The sequence below is a fragment of the Catharus ustulatus genome, chromosome 2 (assembly GCF_009819885.2).
Source record: "Catharus ustulatus isolate bCatUst1 chromosome 2, bCatUst1.pri.v2, whole genome shotgun sequence".
In the NCBI taxonomy this organism is placed as follows: Eukaryota; Metazoa; Chordata; class Aves; order Passeriformes; family Turdidae; genus Catharus; species Catharus ustulatus.
The window spans coordinates 54,979,115-55,001,655 of NC_046222.1; the positions used below are offsets into that span (position 1 = coordinate 54,979,115).

General features: G+C 38.4%; 1 protein-coding gene across 3 annotated transcripts in view; it reads right to left on the reverse strand.

Annotated features, from left to right (window-relative positions):
* The window catches only part of DCLK1 (doublecortin like kinase 1), a 237,606-nt gene that overhangs the window by 31,286 nt on the left and 183,779 nt on the right, over positions 1-22,541 (reverse strand). For all 3 annotated transcript variants that reach the window (XM_033051779.1, XM_033051780.1, XM_033051781.2), the window contains 8 exons: positions 19,859-19,943; positions 18,403-18,511; positions 13,563-13,620; positions 12,702-12,821; positions 7,529-7,675; positions 2,345-2,478; positions 1,573-1,650; positions 833-929 (listed from right to left, as the gene is read on the reverse strand). In XM_033051779.1, the coding sequence (XP_032907670.1) occupies positions 833-929; positions 1,573-1,650; positions 2,345-2,478; positions 7,529-7,675; positions 12,702-12,821; positions 13,563-13,620; positions 18,403-18,511; positions 19,859-19,943 (828 nt within the window). The remainder of the gene's footprint in view (positions 1-832; positions 930-1,572; positions 1,651-2,344; positions 2,479-7,528; positions 7,676-12,701; positions 12,822-13,562; positions 13,621-18,402; positions 18,512-19,858; positions 19,944-22,541) is intronic.

Here is a 22,541-nt window from a genome sequence, read left to right on the forward strand (position 1 = left end):
CAGTTTTTCATAGATTTGTCTTGCAGACGAGAGATGTAATCTGACTGAAAGTAAGCACTTATCTATCTACAGAATGACCATATGAATTTTTTTTTTTTTACACACACAAATGTATTATGTCTCTGTTCACATATATTTATACATATGACTATAGTGAATGCCAGATCCCTAGAAAATCTTTGAGTTAAACTGTTGCTCTAATACATTGGTGAGAGTTAAAAAACCTGATCTGCTTTGCAAGTGTAATGAACTCTTTCAAGGTCTGTATCTGTAAATAATTATATCTGCCTTAGCACACCAAAGACTGCAGGTTAAGAGCTGTGACCAGAACAAGTCTGTATTTCATACCATTCTGCAACAAAAGGCAGTGGGAGGCCTGGTTCTTTGACAGAAAGAAACAACAGATATAACATTTGATGGGGTTAATAAGGAAAATCAGTCTCCTCGTAATGTTATTAGATAATGTTCAAAGGCTCCAGGTCAGTACCTGGTCCCCCTCATAAGTACATGTAAAGCACAGTACAAGGCAGCTTTCGAGCTAAGAAGTGAACTACTTTAATTTTTTCTTAAATAATAAGGGCTGCTGTGTCTGTTGCGTGAGACATCATATAAGATATGATGTACATTTCAGAATGGGGTCCATTTCAGAATCACCTGGAATCTAAGAGACAGTAACCAAATGAAACATAATTGGTGACCCAGAGGAATTTATAGGTGCAGCAGGAGAAGTATGAGGCATGTCAAATACATCACTGTGAAAGGACAACATGCGTTAGGCACTCCCAGTGGAAATAATATTGTAGAAGAAAATACCATCAACTATAAAACTCACCTTTGCAGAGTCAGAAACATTGTCCCAATATGGAGATGGAAAATCCATCTGTCCCATCAAAATCTGATCAAAAAGCACTTCTTGGTCATCTCCACTTCTGTAAAGTAAAAACCAAAGAAAACCAACAACAAAACCCAAAGAGAAATTATTTTCGGATGTTGTTCAATAGACTTCTTAAAGTTGCTTTTAATTGCTTATGCCTTAGTATGCTTTTGGAAGTTGTTGATTGCCCCAAACATGCAGTCATGGGTGTTAATGGTGAGATCATAAAACACAGTGCATTTGGTGCAGTCTTTCTTTCTCCTTGTCTTTAGGATTGTCTACAACTTTGCAATTGCTTTGAGGGGATAAAATATCTGACATGTCCTTATTAACTGGCTTCCATTTTAATTACCTGTTACCCAACACAAAATATGTTGCATTTTGTCCATGAAAGAAGACAGTTATTTCACAGTGTATTTAAAACTTCAGGCAAAGGCACGCAGAACCATTAATGAAGGTTCTGGTTTTGCAATGCAATGAAGTTTAAACTACAATAAATAAACATGAGACAGAGATTTTACCATAAAATCACAGACATTTATGGGGCTTGTGTAGAACACTATGCAGAGCACAGAGAAAAAAAAAAATCAAACCCTATGAGCAAAGAACTTGTATCAGTGGGAATCTCTGTGCATAAAGTTAAAGGAGCACAGGGACCAAGTCACAGAACAAGGATGGTTGAAGAGATCAGTCCATACCCACGGAATGGAGGAAAACCACAGAGCAGGATGTAAGTAATCACACCCGCTGCCCAGATGTCCACCTTCAAGCCATATCTAGAAGTGTGAGAGACATGGTTAGAGACATCCGATTCTTTCAGACTACAGTGCAAGAACAGAGGAAACATGTTCAGAATCATTAATAATTTCTTATAAATTCTTATCTTAACTTTGTCTACCTACCAGTCCTCATTCTGCTATCAAATATTTTTTACCTTCGCATCTTAAAATTACATTAGATCAGAATGCACAGAAGACACTGGGCTGTATTCTTCAGTTAGTTAACTAATTCAAGTTGAGGTAACTTGAGTTAGTGATGCCTGTCAACATGAAGCCTGCAAAGGTGACACAGGCATTTACTCTGTGGAACCTATCAGAAGAGAACAGTGTGTGATAACGAAATAGAATTAAGAGAATTGGAGTTAGCACTCTCTGGAGAACAGAATTACTTCCACTGTATCTGCAAATGGCTTGTTAGTAACTCAGTGTAAAGCTGAAAAGTTTGAGGCCAGCAACTGCCAGAGCTTGACTGATACAACTCCAAAGTTGGCCTGCTCTGAGCTGATTTGAGTAAGATAGTCTCCAGAGGTCCCTTCCATGTGAGTTTTTCATGAGCCACGACCATGATTCTGCATCATAGCCAACCAAAGACAGCATAAAAATCTTAATTGCAAGAACTCCAGTCTGGCACAATGGCAAGAATGTGCTCTGCTGAGTACACTTCAATGTATCACTGGTACAAGTGATTTACCCAGTTTCAGCGATGATTTCTGGAGCTACATATGTTGGGGTCCCACAGACAGTATATAGGGGTCCATCCACAATTGTTGCTAGGCCAAAGTCTCCCAGCTTCAGGGACTTGCTTCCGTCTTGGTGTTCATAAACCTAAATCAGGAGGAAAATTGAAAGTTTTACCAGAAAACCATCAAGGCAACTACCATAATCACTTGCTAACTGCCCAAAAGTTCCTTCTTATTTACATTTTTTTTTCTCCTCCTTACCTTTAACATATTTCTCTGCATACTTTGAAAATTCACAGACCATTTGGACAACTTCCCTCAAGTACAGTCAGGATGCTTGGGAAAGATTTATCTCGCTACCTGTCCAACAAAAGATGTACCACTTTCTAGGTGCTAAAGCCCACAGGCAAATGCATGACCTTCCAACAGAGGCTTTCCTACATTAACTCCCCACTGAATTCACAGTATAGGAGGGTTGAGTTTATCTATTTTAGTTGCAAAGAGCGTAAAGGTTTTCACAGGAACTTCAACAACTTATTTAATACAAAAGTGACTGTACTGATAGCAGTTCCAGGCTGTTGTCTTGTACTGAAGCCACAAGATACAAACCTAGCTGGAGTATTTCACCTAGAAATGCTGTCCTGTCCTTGGATGACTCTTACACACCAATGAGTATCTTACAGGCACGGTAGCATCATGATCAACAGGACATAAGCAGTTAAGCTGCTAATAGGTGTACATGAAATGGGTATCCTGCCTTAAAACCTGGTCTTCACAGCAGCAGCTTGATCTTTCATGGGGTTTTATGGGTGCAAAGTTTAAGATGTAGTCACATAAAAAAAAAAGAAAAAGCTAGAAACATCAGTAAAAAATGCATAATTTTAAAAGCTGGCTCAGAGTAAAAAAAATGGCCTCAAACCTGCAAACACTGAGACCTAATGTCTTAGGGTGACTTGTATCCCCCATCACCTGCTTATGCCAGATAGTGAGTTCTGTGCCTTTAAGACTAGATCAAATTTAAAATGTTTAAAATAAAAAATACCAAAATATATCTAAATTAAACATGAGAGTGTAAGTCTATCTTTAATCAAGGTGTTGGTTTGAGTTCTTGCTTCCCATTTTGGAATGTTTTCTACAACATCATCTTAAAAAATCGAAACAGTCTACAGGAGGCTTTCTTATCATATATATGCATAATTTCATTATTTCACAACCCAAACCAAAGCTCCATGCAGTCTGGACCACCACTAGTGATGCCATGTAAACAATTTGCAGCAAAACTGTGCAAAAATAACAAGCATCATACTTCCTAATCAAAACCAAAGTAATCCTTTATATGCATATCTTGACCAGTTACTCCTACATCCAAAATCACATTTATCTACAACTGTTTTAAGAAGAAAATCCTAGATTTTTTTCTTATAAAAATACAATAAATTCTACATGGGACCCTTGAAGAGTTCACTTGGAGAAAAAATAAATTCTTGAAGTCTCCCACCAGTTTCCTACAGATCTGCTATTGTTCATAATAATTAGTTATATTATACAGCCCCCATCCCCCAGTTCCTTGTTTGTTAATGTTAGTCATGCCTAGAGAGAAAACCCCTCTCTGTCCTGAATCCCTGCTTACCAGGTGATACAGCCACAAGCAGACATTCAGAATACACAAAATTCTTCTCCTCTCCTTATGTTACTTTTAAGAATTCAACTGGATCTTTAAGAGGACCAGCAATTTATAATGGATTCACATTTCTCTTCTACTAAGCCAGAAAAAAGTTATGTTTATAGAAAAGCACTGGGAAAAAAAAAAAGCAATTACGGTTTTATTCAAAACACAGATTGTTAAATACATCTGGTTCCTGAAACTAAAGAAAGTACTCTCTGAAATGGCAGTAATAAATCTAATTTCAACAACAGTTTTAATTAAAGTCTAGAGACAAGGGCTTTAAATATTCACTTGCTGAAATATGCAAAATGTGCACTTAGAAATCAAGAGTTGAATCTGGCCAAATTAGTATTTCATATTCTGTTTCATGCAGTTATCATTTACAAAGCCCTCTCTGAGCTGTTCTAACCTAGCATGCATTCACAATAACTTCCTTCCTTCAATAGACCACACCTTGTGTGACTCATCCATACTAGAAGTTAATTACAGAAGAGGTGTGTTTGGCAATATTTACCTATGCAGGAAGTTTGGTACAGTGTATTTTCTAGTATTCTGCTTCATCTGTTTTGAGGAATTACTTAGCTTGAAAAACTACTTCAGTTGACTTGTAAAAATGAAGAAAGTAACTTTTCCTCACCCTGTAATAACTCCATATAAAAAAGAGCCCAATATGAAGCTGTGGTATGTTACTTGCCAGTCAAGGAATGTGAAAGATAATTTAATGCTCATGTTATTCAGAATAAATGCTATATATGCTCCTGCATTTAAATGCTGAAGGGCAATTAAAGAAACGGGGATTAGTGCAAATTGCCCACTACGCAATGCTTTCACTGTTTTAACTAAGCTATAAAACTGTGTAATTGTACTACACTAATTGAATGCAGCCACACATAATTGTATGCCACCATATGCATCGTATTAGTATAAAGACTGTCAGTATTTTCTAAGCTACTCTTGTGATCAGTGCAGATGGCAACAGTCAGAGAAGTTGTTCTCTAGGGTTTATTATATGGCTATAAAGACATCCCATGACTTGACAAAATAAACGTTCTAAATAGCAACAATTATGAAAAATATTCCAATTAAAACATGGAACTCCCTAGAGAATAAAAAAAACAAACAAGAGTGCTAAAACATCACAGGTATTCAGTACTCTCTAAACTCTTGTCCTGCTGCACACAGGACAGGACAGGTTCACACACAGAAAGATTTATTAGTGGGATCTAGAGCTGGTATCACACATCAGCTCTAAGCCTGAAAGTTACTTTTGGGAAGAAGGAAAAATGAGAGGATACAAAGGAGGAAGTGAAAGGAAAGGCTCTACCAGGGCTGGTAAGAGATGAAATAAAGCAGCTCCAGGTGAACATCCTCTTCTCATCTCTCTCTCCAGAGCAGCATGCTGCCCTTCACTCCCCATGTTTTCCTGTAGCAACTCTACCGCCCTGCTCATCCTCCCTGTTCTCTCTTTCCTGCCAATGAGGTTGTTTAGCCCCCAGACATGCTCCTCTAAACATGAAGTTACAATCCATGAGTAGAAAAAGGGTGGGGAAGACAGGGCTGGTTCTCACACTAGTGGCCAAGAGAACCAGCTATAACAGCAAAGCAGGGTTTGCACGTGCAACACCATGACAGTAGCACAGGGAAAGCCACAGCACAAGAACAGCAAGGGAAAAATTCCACCATGACTATTTAGGTGAAGGGTTAAAGAGTTTAAAGGGAAAGGGCAGGCAACAAAAGGCAAGTAGAAGGTATTTAGCAAAAGAAATGCTGAGACCCATATTGCATTTTGCAAGTGTTTTGTAAATGCTATGAAAATAACGCTAGTTGCAGTTTTGTGACATAAGGAACCACACATCCCATTTGACAGCTAAGATAAAAGCAGAAAGGTTCAGAGATGCTGAGGCCACAGGCAGACAACATCAGAACTAGGGGCAGAACTCAGGTAAGGCTGGTTCCAAAGCACTCTTCAAAAGCAGCACTTGTTTCTTTCAAGGACCTGATAAACCTTAGAGAATTAATGCCATTTGTGAATCAAATGCTGGCTTTTGAGAATTAGGATGCTGCGAGTGGTTAAATGCTGCATCCTTGCAGCTCAGTCTCAAAATCAATTGAATTTTCCAGCGCAACTCTGGAAAAGTCACTCAGAAATAATTCAGCTACGTGAACAATGTGATCATTCCCAGTAGTGGGTAATTACCAGAAAAGCTGAGCAGGCAAATCTAAATCCCTGACCTGCTGCCCTCACCTCCTGCCCACACCTCCTGCCCACCTCTTTCTCCCCAGAATTTTAACTCTGACAACAATAGAGTTTAGGCATTTACAGACAAGTCAAGACAGCAGCAGAGTAAGGCTTGTCCCAGACCAAGACCCTCCTGCACACTCCAGGAATAGCATTAATGAATCCTGGCATGGGATTGCAACAATATTTGCATGCAGCTACCTATCAAGACCAGCCTCAGAATTTAAAATGGAGCAAAAGGGCCAAGAAAGGTGTATCAGTCATTAGTGTCTAGTGAAACTTCCACCCAGTGTGTTTTCAGCAGTTTCTGGAAAATGAGGGCAGGTTACTTCCTCACCCAGAACCTGCCACTAGAGGAACTTCAACTGTAAAATCTCTCTGCCTGGAAGTTTAGTAATATCTGCTGGAGTCAACTTTCCCATAAAACCTCTTAATTTTCAAGTAGGACTAAATGCAATAAGTCATGGCTGAGAGCACACAGCTGAGAGAACTGATATTCTATGATTCTATGAACATTGTTTTACGGTTGCAGAATATATGGAGAATTGGGACATCTTGATATTGAAACGTGTCAGCAGATTTGTGAAAACTCAGAACAGTGAAATAATCTGAAGAAGCTAATTTCTCAGGAGAAATAAAACTATGTGGAGGATGCAACTGCTGCATTCAAGTGTGCAAAATTCTCAGCAGAAAGACTAATTGCCAGGGTGTGTTTTTCACTGCCTTCAGTAGATAAGGCTCATATAGATTTAGTCAGAAAAACAAAGATTTAGATTGTCTGTTTGTGAAAGTGGCTTAATAAAAAGTACTATAGGATTATTTGGGAGATGTATAGGGGAAGAACAACAAAGTCTCTTCCTGGCTCTGCTCTCTCATGCGTGACGTGATTAGGGCACAGCATTTACATGCAGCATACTTGTAAAACTAAAAGGTTGCTAATTATTTAGACAGGGACAAAAGTACAGAATAGTCTGCTGAGGAAAGTACACTTATATTTATGAGAAGCTCAAAATTATCCTGCCGTTTACTAGAAGTTTACTTCTAGTGATCCCAGGAATAACTTGGCTGTTGTGTCCCATGGAACAGTCTAGACATACCACCTTATGTTACTGTACTTCCTGTGACAGCTGTTATTCTTAGAAGAGCTTTACAATGCAAAGGTTAAAATGAAAAGATCAGTGACTTAAAAGACTGAAATAAACTTGGCAGGCATGTGGAAGGAGGAAGTGCAGACCTTTTCTCACACACTCCCAAGTCATCAGCAATACTGAAAGATGAATCTTCACTTACCAGTAGATTCTCCGGCTTGATATCCCTGTGGACAATGTTCAGGCTGTGAAGATATTTGATGGCACTGGCCAGGTTGTAAAGCATCCCACTGGCATCCCGCTCTGTGTATTTGTTGGTGGAAGTAATAGCATCAAAAAGATCTCCTCCCTGGAGCAAAATTACCATGAGATATGAACAACATTGTTTGTGAAATGACTGAAAAATTTAGGGAAGATCAAGTAACATTTTTAGAGAAGGAGGAGCAGGAGGGGAAAGGGGCAACACAGTTTCCTTGCAGTTGTGAACTATGGGTACTGTGATCCCCCCCATAATGGGAGGTAAACAGATCAATAACTCAGAACCATTTGCCCTGGCTGAGTTGGTCAGCCAAGAGGCTGGAGTTTCTACTGCAAACCATTCCCACCTACTGTTGCTTTTGTAACATGTCCAGCACTTTGCCAGCCTGTGTGTTCAGAATCTGCTACAAATTTCTGGCAAGACTACATACTTGCCTGTCATTATGTCATTTACCAACCTTTGGCACTCTTTATAATAATCACAAGCAGATTGACATCAAACTTTTGCCCAATGCCTATCCAAACCCCAGACAGACGAAGGAACTCTGAGGAAAACTCAGAACTCAAAGTTATCTGTCTTAACTGCTATTGTATTTTAAAAGTCTATTTCCATCTCATAAAACTTTGAAAACATGAATTTTAGAAATCACTTTCTCTACACAAGATGTGAAGTTTTTGGTAGTGTGATACCTCTTGCAGTTAATACTGAAGAACTTGATAGCATGTATGTCAGGCAGTCATAGTGGGAGACACAGATGGCCACTTGTGCCATTTCCAGCTCATCATGCTGCCTAATTCAGTTAAAAGCTGCTGTCGGTGAAGGAAAACAAGAAAAAAAGAGAAAGAAGGAAAGAAAAAAGTCCTCAAAATTGAAATTATCTTCACCAGTGTCTGAGGCATCCATGACTGTATTTCCAGAGATGAGCTGGTAAGTGCGGAGAAGGAACATGGAAATACTTGGACAAAGACGGAAAAGTAATTTTAAAGATGAGATTAAGAAGGCAGCTTGACAGATTGGAGAAAAAACCAGATATCTTTTGAGAGATTCTACTCAGAAGTATTGTCATTGACCAAAAAAAAAAAAAATATCCAAAGGATACTGCTGGGGAAAAAAAGCAAAAATTCCCTGCTGCAGTAAAAACATCAAGAAAAAAAATCAGAAAGGACTGAATTTAAAAGAAAAAGCAGGTATTTTCCGAAGGCAACAGAGGAGTCCTAGCTTTGTCAGCTCTCACAGTTTTATCAACAACTTCAAGATATTTTCTGTGTTTTTTTAAGGCTCAGCTCCAGAGTAAACACTTTCTCTATTTTCCAGATAAAGGGGAAATGCGGGGGGAACAAAAAAAAAAAAAAATTCCAGGAATCATGGCTACAGAGAAAAGGGTAGGAAAAGAGAACCACCAAAGACTCAAACCTGATAAAACAGACTTTACTTGTCATAAAAAACCTAACAAACTATTAAAATTTTTTGTATTGTTGAGGTGCAGCTGAAGTATGCCAGGGCAGGTTTATTCCCACTGTAGATGCAAAATCCCAGCTCTTTGGAAATTGCTTACAGCCCACTGCTGTCAAATCTGGACCACATCGAATTTCTTGCCGTGGCTGGTGACTGTTCAAGACACATCAAGATACATAGTGTCAAGGAAAAGGAAGAACAAAAGGCCAAACTAAACCAGATAGAGGATTAGAGAGAATGAGGCCAAATATTTGGCAAAAGTACAATACCATGTACTTCATGGCATTATCTGATCCCTAAGTATTAGATATCAGCATGTGGCAAAGTATGTGAGATAAATAATCTATCTTCCCTAAGCTCCTTCCTGTGAAACCCCTGTACCAGCTGCTTTTTAACATGAGGCAGTGGATTAGACAGATCTTTGGTCTTATCTAATATGTTCCAGATGCTCAGAAGAAGTGTCAATAACATCAGCAAAGCATCTGCCTCCAAACAAAGAAAATAGTCCGAGCTGAGATATGAGGAGTAAGAATGAAAGAAGCTGAGTCTTAAAAACAGAAGGAAAAATTTTGGCTTCAAGTCAGAAGAAAAGGAACAAATGTTCATGCACAGGAGAAACATAAACTCAGAAAAAGATAGAGGCTGCAAAGCAATTTAACAAACAGTCAAGCCAATCTGAAGCAGAATAATTTTCTCCATTTAAGCATCTACTGTAGTCAGCAAAGTTTCTTACCAGGTATCCTGCTAAGAAAAGACAGCATATATTTAGTCTGTGGGATTCTCTGCGATTAAAAGAGAGGTGATATCCTGGAAAGAGTTAACAGAGCTGACAGCTATATCAGGCAGAATTGTTTTCAGATTTTCCTCTCCCCAAAGAGCACTTTAACCTGCAAGGTTCTGCTAAGCCGATTCACACAGCAGGTCCCTATCATTTATTCAGGCACCAGGGGTGAGTTCAGGATGACATTTCAGTCTTAAATCCCCTGTTCTGGAGTAAAACAGGACCAGCAACATCTGAATGCAGTTTTTATCATCTGTGCACATGAGGAAGTGTACTTGGAACTACAGTAACCAATTATTTATTTATTACCTTGTTATGTAAATGATATGATCTCTCTTTTTCTTCTGCAAAAGTGAAATCATATCCTGGAGCAGTAAAGGAAACTCAGCAATAAATCTGGCTTCTTAAATTGGCCAAAGCCCTGTTAGGTTTGAATAACAATTTTGTTTCGCTGTGTAAAAAGGCAGCATGCCAGAAACCAGGTCTTTGCTTCCTTTTACAAGCACCACTTGCAATGTGTTTATATTTGTATTTATGAAGTGCTTTTTCTTACACTTTACAAAGCAATGAATGGCCTATCTGCCATGAGGTGAGGGCGGGATTTGCAGCAGTCACTTATGTCAAACATGTTACTGCCAATTAATGCAGGGTGGTATTAACTGAAACCGGGCTCTGCACTATCAGGCCTTTTCTCCTTGCCTCTCTTTCCTGTCTGTGAGCTTGATTTAAAGTCAGGTCTTCAAAAGTCAGCCAATAACAGATGGTTAATCAATTCTAACAGTGCACGCTATGAAATGGCAACAGTCAGCAATTGGTGAATTAACAATTAATGTCTTTCCAGAAATGCCTTCCCTACTACCCAGAGTGCAACAAGGCTTTTCTTACAGCTATATATTAAGGAATAGATGTTTGCTTCAGAGAAACAAAGCTGACTTCTCCAAATCAGGATATGTCTTCTGCATTTCTTCTATTATTCCACATAAAAGTAAAGACTATTAGAACAGTGTTCTCTAGGATATGAGAAGTACAGAGATTCCTATAGAGCCCTTCCATAACATAGCTAAAAAGAATATGTACAGTAATCTTGAAGAGTAAAGAAGAAAGTGCACAAGAAAACAGATTTCTCCAGAAAGTGAATACAATGCATGTTTCTTTAATATTCTTGTTTTAGGCAAGTTATTTTCTGAGAGTTTTTGGTCCCCTCCTCTCTCATTTAGCTGAGTAGGACTTCAATTAAAAACCCATTGGACACTATAGTTTACGCATTTTTCAATCATGAATAGCACAGCAGGTTTCACCCATAAAACCAGCTGTGTTCTTACATCTTGGCAGGTTAGACAAGGCACAGCTTTTAGTTCTTAGCACACCTCATGGGGCCAAGATGAAGGATTTGTCAATGCAGGCTAAAGCTGTGGCTACAGGTGATTACAGTGCTGTGCAAGGGGATTGAGGTACCTTTGAACAAGACACTGAGGAAAACCAACAGTAGCATGGATGTCATAGTGAGCTCACTTAAAATAGAACAGAGTAGTAATTATGATTAAAATAGTGTTAGATGGCTAATGGTATCTGATCTCAAGCTGTGCTATTTCACATTGCACACCTAAGAGTGAGAGAGGGCTGTGATTGTCAAGGGAGTGGGGAAATTATTCTGGGACTGGTTACACAAAGGAATTCATGGCATGAAAGAGTGCCAGTACTTTTCTTTTGTCTTAGGATTTAACTTTTTCATCAGAGAAAATATGCCAGCTCCTTGCTACCAGTATCTCCCAGTGTGTTTCCTGAGAGCTTGGAGTTGTTGGATGTGGGGTTAGGGGGTCTATAAGCTCCACAGCACTACTTAAGCCAAATCCATCAGGCACAAACCTAGGAGGACATTGCTGCCATCTCTTAAGATGTGGGGCATGGCCTGAGCTTCTCATAGATAACAAGACTTTCCCAGATTTCCATGGGGACAGGGGAAATCTGTGGACATCCACCCATGAGCCACACAGAGCCTTCCAGCTTCGGATTGGGAACATGACTTGTGTCACTGGTGCTGCCACAGAGCATGGGGTGATAACGGAACAAACAAAAAAATCTTCTCGTTCTGCTTGTATTCCATACCAGAGATTAAGAGGGTATTTAAGAAACACTCGACCTGGGATTGCCCTATTTAACATCTCAGTGAGGTGCCTACATTTAAGAGTACCCTCTACCCTCCACCTACAACCAAAGCAAAGCAAATTAACAATCCTGTTTGCCAAAAAGTGCTTTCTCTAAGTCACTGTGGAGAAATAAATAGGATCCAAAATATAAATTGCTGCATTCACAAATTTACTTTTTAGAATAGACCATGCTTTAAATAGAAGGTTTTTCTTTTTCACTTTCCCCGTACTTCAGCTTAAATTTAGATTGCTATTGAGGAGGCAAGTTTTACACCGTGTTAATATAAATCAATAGAGAAAAAATCACATCTAATATTGTTTAGATTTAACATAAATTAATAAACACTAATGAAACCCTTTCACCTTTTTTGTATTTTGAAGGCAGGTATTTATGGCTATTCAGACTGGGTATATTTTCAATTCACCTCAAGGCAGGTTATAACTTTTTAATGAGTCTTCCTTTGAGGAAGCAAACAAACCTGGTGGTATATGAAGTATTGTTAACAGAACACTTCCAAGTGTGCCTTACAGGAAGTTAGACAAATATTTGAAAGCTACTAAAAAAAAAATCTGACAGTGGGTTACACATCTTTCAGTAGGATGCTAGACCACATTCAGAGACCCCTTCTGTTCTGCTTTATTCTGTGATCCCATGTTTTTTAGTAAGCCTAAGTGGGAATGGAATTTTTCAATATGGTTGGTACAGTAAGCAGCCTGACTACAAAACACTCACCTTTACAAGTTCCATGACAAGGTACAACTCAGTGGGCATGTCCATCTCCTCGATCAGAAGTACAATATTGGGATGCTTGACTCGTCTTAAAATAGATACCTCATTCTGGATCATGTGCTCCTGACACACAAAAAAAATCTTAAATGAATACGGGTTAGTGGGGAAAAATTCACAGTGGAAAAAGCAGAGAGAATTGGGGACTTCATGGATTCTTTGGAGAGCCTCATGGATTCTCCAGGGTTTTTGAAAAAACTAACAGATGTTGCCTCCAGCAACAGAGAAGGAACATATCCAGAAACATCAATGTGGTAACTGAAAGAAGAAAGAGTGGAACACAGGGAAAAAAAATGGATGAAAAGATATGTTTCTGATGCAGAGAAAAATGAGAGCTTTTAAAATTTTCTCTGATGTAGAATATTTAGGTTTAACATTAGAGCATCTTCTCACAGAACCTTTTGTTACTGATTTTAAAAGCTGTCACTTGGATCTAAAATTGACATAAATTTAATTAACCTATGCCTTACACACAGTGACCAATGTTGTTATAATTATTTGTATTATTTTCTGCTTTCTATAACACCTGGAATCATGAAAATTAGAGGACATGATTACATGGGTAAAGAGAAAGGAGTCACACACAACCAACCAACTGGAGAATCATCACACAGGTCTAGAACAGCACATGACAGCCTTTTCTCCTGATACTCCAAGAGTCTCCAGAGGGTAGGCAAAGAATTCAACCAAAGAGATTATAACACTTGTCAGGAAGGACACAAATACCAACAGTTTCTCAAAATGATCTCTCACAAAATATTTATTGGAAAAAAAAAATCTTTTGGTCTCATAATTTTTTGTACTTACTTTTCCTCTACATTTACTTTTCTTGATTATTTTCAGAGCATATTCTCTACCAGTTGATCTGAGGAAAGAGAAAAAAAATTGTATGGTCGATCACATTGAATATTTTTCTCAGTTGAGTTTATATTTGTTATATGAGTGCAATAAGTGTAGTGAAGAGTTCTAGCAAAATATTCATATTTTTCAAGAAAAAAAAATGATTTGCCTAGTGAATTTGAGCCAAAGTTATTAAATATGCATGCCTGATAAAAAGATATAAAACTTATTTGTTTTAAAATGGAAAAAAAAAAAGCTCGACTTTTTCTTTCATTTTGTACTTAGAATTGTTATTACTTTTCCATTTTTATGTAAAAATACTATACAGTGTTCACAGGTTCAACTATTTTCAAAACAAATACTTTTTGTTTTCTATTCTACAAAAAAATACAACCCACAGAAAATGCTTACTTACTTTTTACTTAATATTAAAAGTAATTTGTTTGCATATCTGCAGTCACAACTGCTGTGATAAAAAGGTCAGTCCTTGAAATAATTTTTTATGTATTCAGTAATTATATGATCTTTAGCAGAGTTAAATATGTTGGTTTTATGCAGAATGTGGAAGGTTCTGGAGACATTAAGAGAAACTAATTCAGGATGAGAACACATTTCCTTTAAACTACTGTGTTGTTTTGAACCCTTATAATATTTATCACTACTACATATATGTATTTATCTATTATCTAATGCTAACATAGAAAAATTAGAATGCTAACATAGAAAAATTAGCTTGTAGACAAGTTAACAGTATCAACTTTCATTTCATTTCTTAATTAAGTTACAAAATCAAAAGATGGCTGTAATGATGAAAACAAGAAGCTCTGCTTATAAGCTCCAATTTCACTATAAGATTAAGTGGAAAATGGATAATTTAAGAAAAAAGATCTTACTAAAATATTTTAATTTTGTAATACCAACCTAAGAAGGTTTCAAATGTCTATTATATTGCCTTTAGGCATGTTTGGTTAAAAATGAAGAAAAAAAAAATCTTTTCAAGAATACAGAGTTATTTTTTCATTCTTCATTTCACAAAACACAGTAGTTAAACTGATACATTAAACTCATACAGAGTATCTTCAACAGAGACATTAATGTCTCTAAAAGTGTGCTCAGCCTGTCAATCAGGACATACAAATTGAGTAATACACTGAAAACTCTGTATCTGGAAAACAACTGGGCATTTTCATTGCCATATTAAAACATGGAGAACTCCTCTGGCAATGATGTACCACTAATTTTTAATTTAAGGAAAAATGGGTAATTCAAAAAAATACAAAAATACCACCAAAATATTTGTTCTGTTTACATTCCCAGGGAATGAGCTAAAATGGTCTCTATTAGTCATCAATTTAAAAAAATCACAGAGGATAAAAAGGTTTATGAATTGGGGGGGAAATTACAGCATATCTGTTCCAGATTTACACAAATAAAAATTTAAAGCTTCTCCTATCTCTACTCCCCCACACAGGGGTTTAATGCTGTGCTCCATGTGGGGTGCCCCTTTCCAGTGCTGCTCTTCAGTGGCTACCGTCCAAGCTCAGTGAGGGGACAGGAAGAGATTTGGACACTATTTTTGGGACTAGGAGGAGGTTGAACAAGAAATATTAGAAATTAAGATATCTGGGGTTTGAACTCAGACAAAATATAGCCTCTTTCAATAGCAGTCTCTTTCAAGCTGCTTGGTTGCCCTAGGAATGCTTCCTTTCTGTCATGAGAAAGGAAATTGATGGTTTTTGTTGGCCATGGGAGACTCCATGTACTCCAAGACATGGGAAATCTGAGCTAGTGAGGAAATGTCAGAATTTGGAAGTATCTGAAAGTTAAAAATGAACACATATAAAAACACCACAGGACAAATTGTGCATACGATGGAGCAGATATGTAACAAGCAGATGACAACTCTGACTGCTCTTTGTTTTGGTAAAAAGAAAATTAAAGCTAAGATAATGTAAATCCTTTCCCCTGAAAAGCTGCAGAACTGTGGGCTGTCAGCAACACTGCAACTTATACACTGCCAAAAAATATGTATGCCGTGTCAGAAAGTCACTGTGGAACACACATCTCACCTCTCACTTATTGCTCACTCCAAACAATAAAAAGGGACCACAAAAAGAGGGCAACATGCTATCACTGGACAGGAGTCTGGGCCCACAGCACTAGCACAGGGTTGGATCTCTAGCTCATAACAGGGCTTGGTGCCATGTTCCCTGGCTCTCTTAAGCTTTTGCAAACTTCACAGAGATTTAGACTGCACTGAAGAAAAAAATCTATCTTTGTTGTATTTGCGCATGCATTAAATACATTTAGGAGCATGTGCCTGTGCATTCATAGATGTTCAAAACAGGATTTAGAAGTTCTAGTGAAAAATTTGCAGATGGTTTTTGGTTTCTGTGTGGACTGCTCACTGTCAGAAGAAAACGCCTGTGAATGTATTGAAGTGTTCATAGACTGAGCTCACATCCAGGGAGAACGAGTATGCATGTGACCAGTGAATTTGTGTAGCAAGACCCATTCCTACTTGTTTAACACCTTATGGTGCTATTCCTTTGAAGTCTAGCGCACACAGGAATTGTACTTCACAAGAATATGGAAAAGTCCTCTTTCCCAGGTATCACCCCATTAATTCTGGCTCTGCAAATGATGGACATATCAGACTTTGAAGTGAGGTGGTGAAAGAGGCTTAAAAAGACTGAAAAGAATATTTTTGAAGGAGTTTCACAGGTACTGGTTTAATTTGCTCTCTGAGTCTTTAATTTCTCCTTGTGATTGCAAGGGTATGCTGCTTTAGAAGCAGAAACTAACAGAAATAGTTGCACTTAAATTTTCAAGATCTCTCAAAACAGTAGTTCTCTGATAGATTTGGGATCTATGGAATGGTACAGCTCAGAGACCACAAGACTCAATATCTGGGAATGCCTGAGTAATCATGCTATTTGAGTAGATTAGACACACCATGTTACTGGAAACTTCTGGGATCAGTGGGATAGACAAGAGGACAGGAAACAGTTTTCATTCAAGCTTTCAAGGATATTGTAATAAGCATTATTTTTAGATGCAATGGGAGCTATATTTAAGTTTGTCCATGTATTTTCTTTCAGTTTGGGAAAGAATTGTGACACGCTAGCACATTTGTACTGCCTCTCAGCACAAATCCCTTTTTCAACTGAGTGAGTTTATTAAAACCACAACTTTTCTTTATTTCAGTTTCTAATCTACTTTTCCCAGACACTATTCACTTTACCTTAAGCTGCCTTTTTCTCTTTTCTTAGTTATGTTTTTTCATCCATTTCTTTCATCAGCCATGCCTCTCCATAGGGTTTTACATTGCTTTCTTTCTTTCCTTCATACTGTTTTGCTTTGCTTCCTTTAGGTTTCCATACAGTTTAGTGTTCAGACCTGAGGTTTGATACGAACAGCTATCACCCTCTGCATGACCAGCTCCACCAAGAACTCACTCTGGCAGAACGCTAAAGGCCTCACCAGAGCTTTGGTCAGCACACTTTGGACAGCACACCGTCAGCAGATATGAAATCCACTCTTACCCTTTTCCCCAACAGCTGTCCTCATGATCTCCAACTTGCACTTTTGGATGCAGAGGTGGACCTGTATTTTTTTCCAAGGACACTAGTTTAAAACCAGCCAAGCTAATTTATCATTGTCTGTCAGGAGATTTAATCTCAGTCTCCAGGGTTTATATCATATTCTTACAGGCTAAAGAGCAGTTTTTTCTTTGAGCTCAAAGGTGAGGTTACAGTCTTCTGTAAGGGTCTCCTCCCCAGGATATGGTAATAGGGGATAGAAAATGTAATCGATTAAAATTCATTCTGAAACCTTGACATCTCTATTGCTCTCTCTTTTGGACATCTCCAGCTCTGGCAGCATTTTGCTTTGTCTGCACTGCTACTATCTAACCTGAGCAATCCTACAGTCATTTCACACACAGGTGAAATATCTTCTGTGGTTTATGTCTTATAGTCTTCTATTTTGAACAATACCACCAAAAGGCAACCACAGTTCTGCTTAGAGCCTTTCTGCTTGGTTCTCTAATTTTTGACACTCATAAGGTAGGGTAGAGCCAGTTCAGGCCTGAACAGATTTAGAAACAGACACATGAACGAGTCAACCTGGACATTTCAGCAACACTGACACGTGAGGTGACTTGTGACTTCTCTGATCTGGAGTAGATGTCTAAAATCAATTACTGTTTTCAGCTCCTAACAGTAAAGGTTACTGAAGAAGTTAGACTTTGGAGTCTGCAGTCAGGCTCATAAAGTTGGAAGGAGCAAATATAATGGCACAAAGCAGGAAAGCAGGAGTTAGAGGTCCATTAAATAAAAAATAAACATGGAAGAGACTACACCTCCGCGTCAGATGGCAGAATAGATGGATCCAAATTACCTCTTTGTGCTGACCATTGCCACTACACTCCAAACAGAGAACTTCCTGACATCTTTACAGAGTGCTCCTACATGTGAAATGTTCCACTAGTCTAATGTAAAAGGAGAATTGCAAGAACATACTGCAAGAAAAGTTATTTCAGAGCAACAAGAAAGATTTAACACAAAGAACTGCTAAAATAATGTGGAGTGTAGCAGAAAAAACCCATATAAACCCCACAAAGAAATAAATTCATAGATTGCCTCTTGAACTCACTCTTTTTTTAATTTGAGGGACATTAGTTTTCCATCTGGCATTGAGACATTACCTTACTACATTTCAGTATTCTACAAATAAAGATATGATCTGGAAAAAATATGACATTAATGGTTATTTTTTACAGTAATAAGCATATTATCCTCCTCACCTTTCTATACACTCCTTCACAATAGCAAAATTTCCGTCTCCTATAGTCCTTCCAACTTTATATCGCTCTGCTATCGATGCTGGAACCTGGAAACCTTCCTCCAACACTTCTGAAAGAATCATTAGTACATTTTTATTGTTAGTGAAGGAAACACAGATGTTGCACATAACATGCATTTTAAGTCCACGGTTTAGGAGCCTGGAAACCATTCAGTCAGTATCTCACTTACTGTACAGTGAAACCACGCTGCTGACATTGTATATACTCAACAGGTTTCATGCAGATACAATAATGAAAAATAAGACTTCTGGGGGCTCAAACATACCACCATTTGAGTGTTATGTAGTTGCCATTGCAATATGCCCCAAGACAAAACCAAAATTGCATTTTTTTAATTACGAAAAGGCCTCTGTGATCTGCACAAGCGCAGACCAGCCTCCAAAAAGGGCTGGAACTCCTTGACACAGCATGATTAAATATATGTACCAAAGAAGTCCAACACTCAAGCACTTATTTTATTACATCCTGTAAACTGAGACATCCATAAAACTCCTCATGTGCTAAGTGCTAGTTCTCCCCATCCCCCAATATTAAATATTTAGTTTTTAAACAAATGTTCTCAATAATACTACCTCACATGCAACCTGGGTACCAGATGTTTAGGTAAAATTGCATTACACTGTGTCTAAGCGTATGAGAAGCTTGTAGTTTAATGTGCTTTAGTGCTCATTCTTGTACTATTATTTTTAAATGTATTTGAAATAGTGTTACAAATACCTAATATGCCTCTAAAAGCTGACTGCAAAGTGCAGTTGATGCAAACTACTATATAAATCTTGTAATGTAAAAAAAAATAAAATTAAAAGCCTCTCAGAAATGTGAATTGTGTTTACACTCTTTCAGACAGTGCATTTAAGTGTATTTCTCTGTCCTTTGTTCCAGTTTGGTATCAAAAGTGAATGCTAGGACACAAGGAGGCTGGGGTTTGTCTGGATTTGCAGACAGCACCAAGAGTTGCTCTCCAACAGGAGCACGTACATAGATGTGCATGTGAGCTGGCAGTGTTCGAGCAGACCCTGTCCCTTAGACAGCTTCCTCAAAACCTTAGCATGGAGTAAGACCGTCCATTTCTGAGTAAAGACCAGGACTGCAATGTGTTCTTTAGTACCACGGCAGATGTGACAAAAAATACTGAAATAAGCCAGTCAGCACTGTGTTGCTTGCAGAAATAAAACCTCAAGTATTCCGCAATAAAATTATCTCTGAAGAGGGATGTCCAGATAACTGTGATCCAGAGTGAACCTAACTGGCTTGCTAAGGCTGAGGAGGTTCCTCACGGAAAATTATCCAGCCTGCAATGCTCCCACCTTCTCTGGCAGGAAGAATGACTCATTTCCTACACAGCTGCTGTTATCACTACACTGACTGCTTTGAAATGTCAGCCTCCAAATGTTACCTTCTGCAGGGCCATCATTTTCATCCATAGAGCTGCAAACTTTGGTGGATGCTAATGAGGTAGAGGAGCCACTGTGTTGGGAGCTCTGGAAATGGAGACACAAATGAAAACAGATGATTTTTAAGAAGCATAAGTAGCCAGAGTACATTCCTGCCGGACACATGTCCTGGAGAGGCTTCAGTGTTCCCTATGTAAAGTATCTATTTTACTTTGGTGGATGGATACGTGGATGCTTGGGAAGAGTCCAAATTCTTCCCCTGAAATACACTTTTGGTAACCTCACATTACTGGAGAGATCCTTCAAGTGCAGCAATGTGCATGCAAGAATACTTTGAAGTATGCTCCAACAGTTTCTCCCTATTCCACACACATTTTGGCAGGGAAAACCGAGGAGCCATATGCCCTCTGCAGGTCAGAGACCATGTTCTCAGAGACTCTATTAACCCAGTAGGTAGTAGAGGAACATAAGTCTATAGTTGGCTATGTTGTGGGCAGAATTCCTCAATTTTTCAAACATCCCTCTGTTGAAATCCTCCCCAGTTTTGTTCTAAAAGGGAGAAATCATTATGGTTATGTATGGACAAAATAAAAGTCAGGGTGAATAATGGTTGCTGTTTCATAGGAGCACTTGACTGGAGGTAGCTCACTTGAGGCAGTGACTCTGTTCTTGTGCTCTGTTTCAAGTACTTGTCCTGCACTTGTCTGAGCTTGTCTGTACAGCTAATGGGGGGGGTGGGGTGGTGTCTCTGTGGTCCCCAAAGGGAACTCGTAGCCACCCACCTTGGATGCCAGAAGTATAGGAGGCAGGATCTCACCTGGGAAGCCTTCCAAAGCACCTGTCAATGCCTATCAGTTACCTACAGGCTTTAGGCATGGACTTCAGGAAAACTGCTTCATCATGCATCTAGATGGATGAAGCTACACAGACATTTGAGATGGACTGGATTTCATCTGAAATTTTTATCCTGTGGTGTGTGAAAATTACATAAACTCATCTTCAGAATTCTATCTTCAGAGGAAGCCAGAATGTAATGGTGGCCCTTCAAATGTAAAGCCAAACTGAGAATTTCCTCACATCCTCCTATTACAACTTAAAATATTGAGAGGATTTGCAAAACTGAAACTTTATTGGGTTCACATCATTCACATGCTGAAAGTGCTGCAATATTTCATTATCTTCTTCAGTTTATATATTACATAGATTGCAGGCTGTACTTCATGAAACAAACATTATCACTTCCTTATCAGTGTTTGCAAGGTTTTTAGATGCCCACAATCATGGGTCAATCTACTTTACAAATTAAACTGTAAATATGACTACTTTGGAATTACTTCTTTTGTCTGACACTGCAGAACACAGCTGACAACTGTAGTAAGAGTAATTAAAGGCGCAGCAGTTTGAATATTTGCTGAGTACCGAGCCAGGGGAAAGGCAGTCAGCAGACTTAAAATCTGGCCAGTATGCTGAGTTCATTTGAACATAGTAACTTTTAATTTCTTCCACAACAGACTAAGGTCAGATGACTTAGGCAAAGTCTGAACTTGGCATATTTTTCACTAAATAATTCTGAGAGCTTGCGCATCCCATCCACCATGAGATTCTTTGCCCTTGCTTCCTTTAATCAACCCCAGCTCCCTCTTTTCATCCAGGCCAGTACTTCTTCTGAGCTTTGACCAGAACTGAAGAATGCATTAATCAGTTTTTGGACTGTTTTTGTTTCCTCTTGACAATAGAAGTCAGCACTGAGTGATTTTATGCAGTTTGCTAAGATATGGCTGCCCATGTTTCATGGTCAGGACGTGTTTATATTTGCGCTATTCCTGTGCTAAACTCTGCATGACATCCCAGTAAAAACTTACCTCTGGTTCATTTTTGAACAAATGAGCAGATGTAGATCAAGGTAACGGGGAAATGCTAGGAGTTCTCATGCCTGGAGAAGTCAGTCTCAAAGCCTATATTTATACACATGTAATGAGAGACTTGTTTCCTTTACAGCCTGCTTGTAAAATAAGCAGAAAAACATGTTCTCTCTACTCATTCTGCTGTGTTTGTTTGTGTTCCTAGAACAGACATCCAATTTCATACTTATTTTCCCACTCCACAGTATTTTCTGAAAGGACTTGCAATTTAAATATGTTTAATATTTGTTACTTCTATGATCAGGAATGAATCATTACATTTAAAGAATACTATCACAAGAAAGATTAGCACTGCAGCTTCCTTTTGCAGCCTGATAGTTTCTTTACAGTCTTGCCATCACTGCTCTCATCTGTGAGAATGGGAGATATGAAAATAGAGACCTAACTCAGCGGCCACATCTTCTCAGAATGCATGCCTAGAGACACTCAAATTTCTCTTTGGGGGCTTAATTTTTCAAGGACCTTAAAACAAGGCTTAACTGAGAAATGCAATTGCTCTGTTCTTACAAAATTAGATCTCTTCAAAGGCCCATTCAAACAAAGCATTTTAACAAGTGCATCAATTTTAACACGATTAATCTCAATGGTCTATACGTGACTCAAATTAAATTGACTCCTAAACATGTCCTAGGTAAACTCCTTAAATATGATTTTAACCTGTATTTAGTCTAATAGAGTGGGAAAAAAAAGTGGCCCATAGAAAGTTTAAATGAAAAAATTGACCTCATGCTGATATTTTAACTGGCTCTACTTCTTTTCTTAT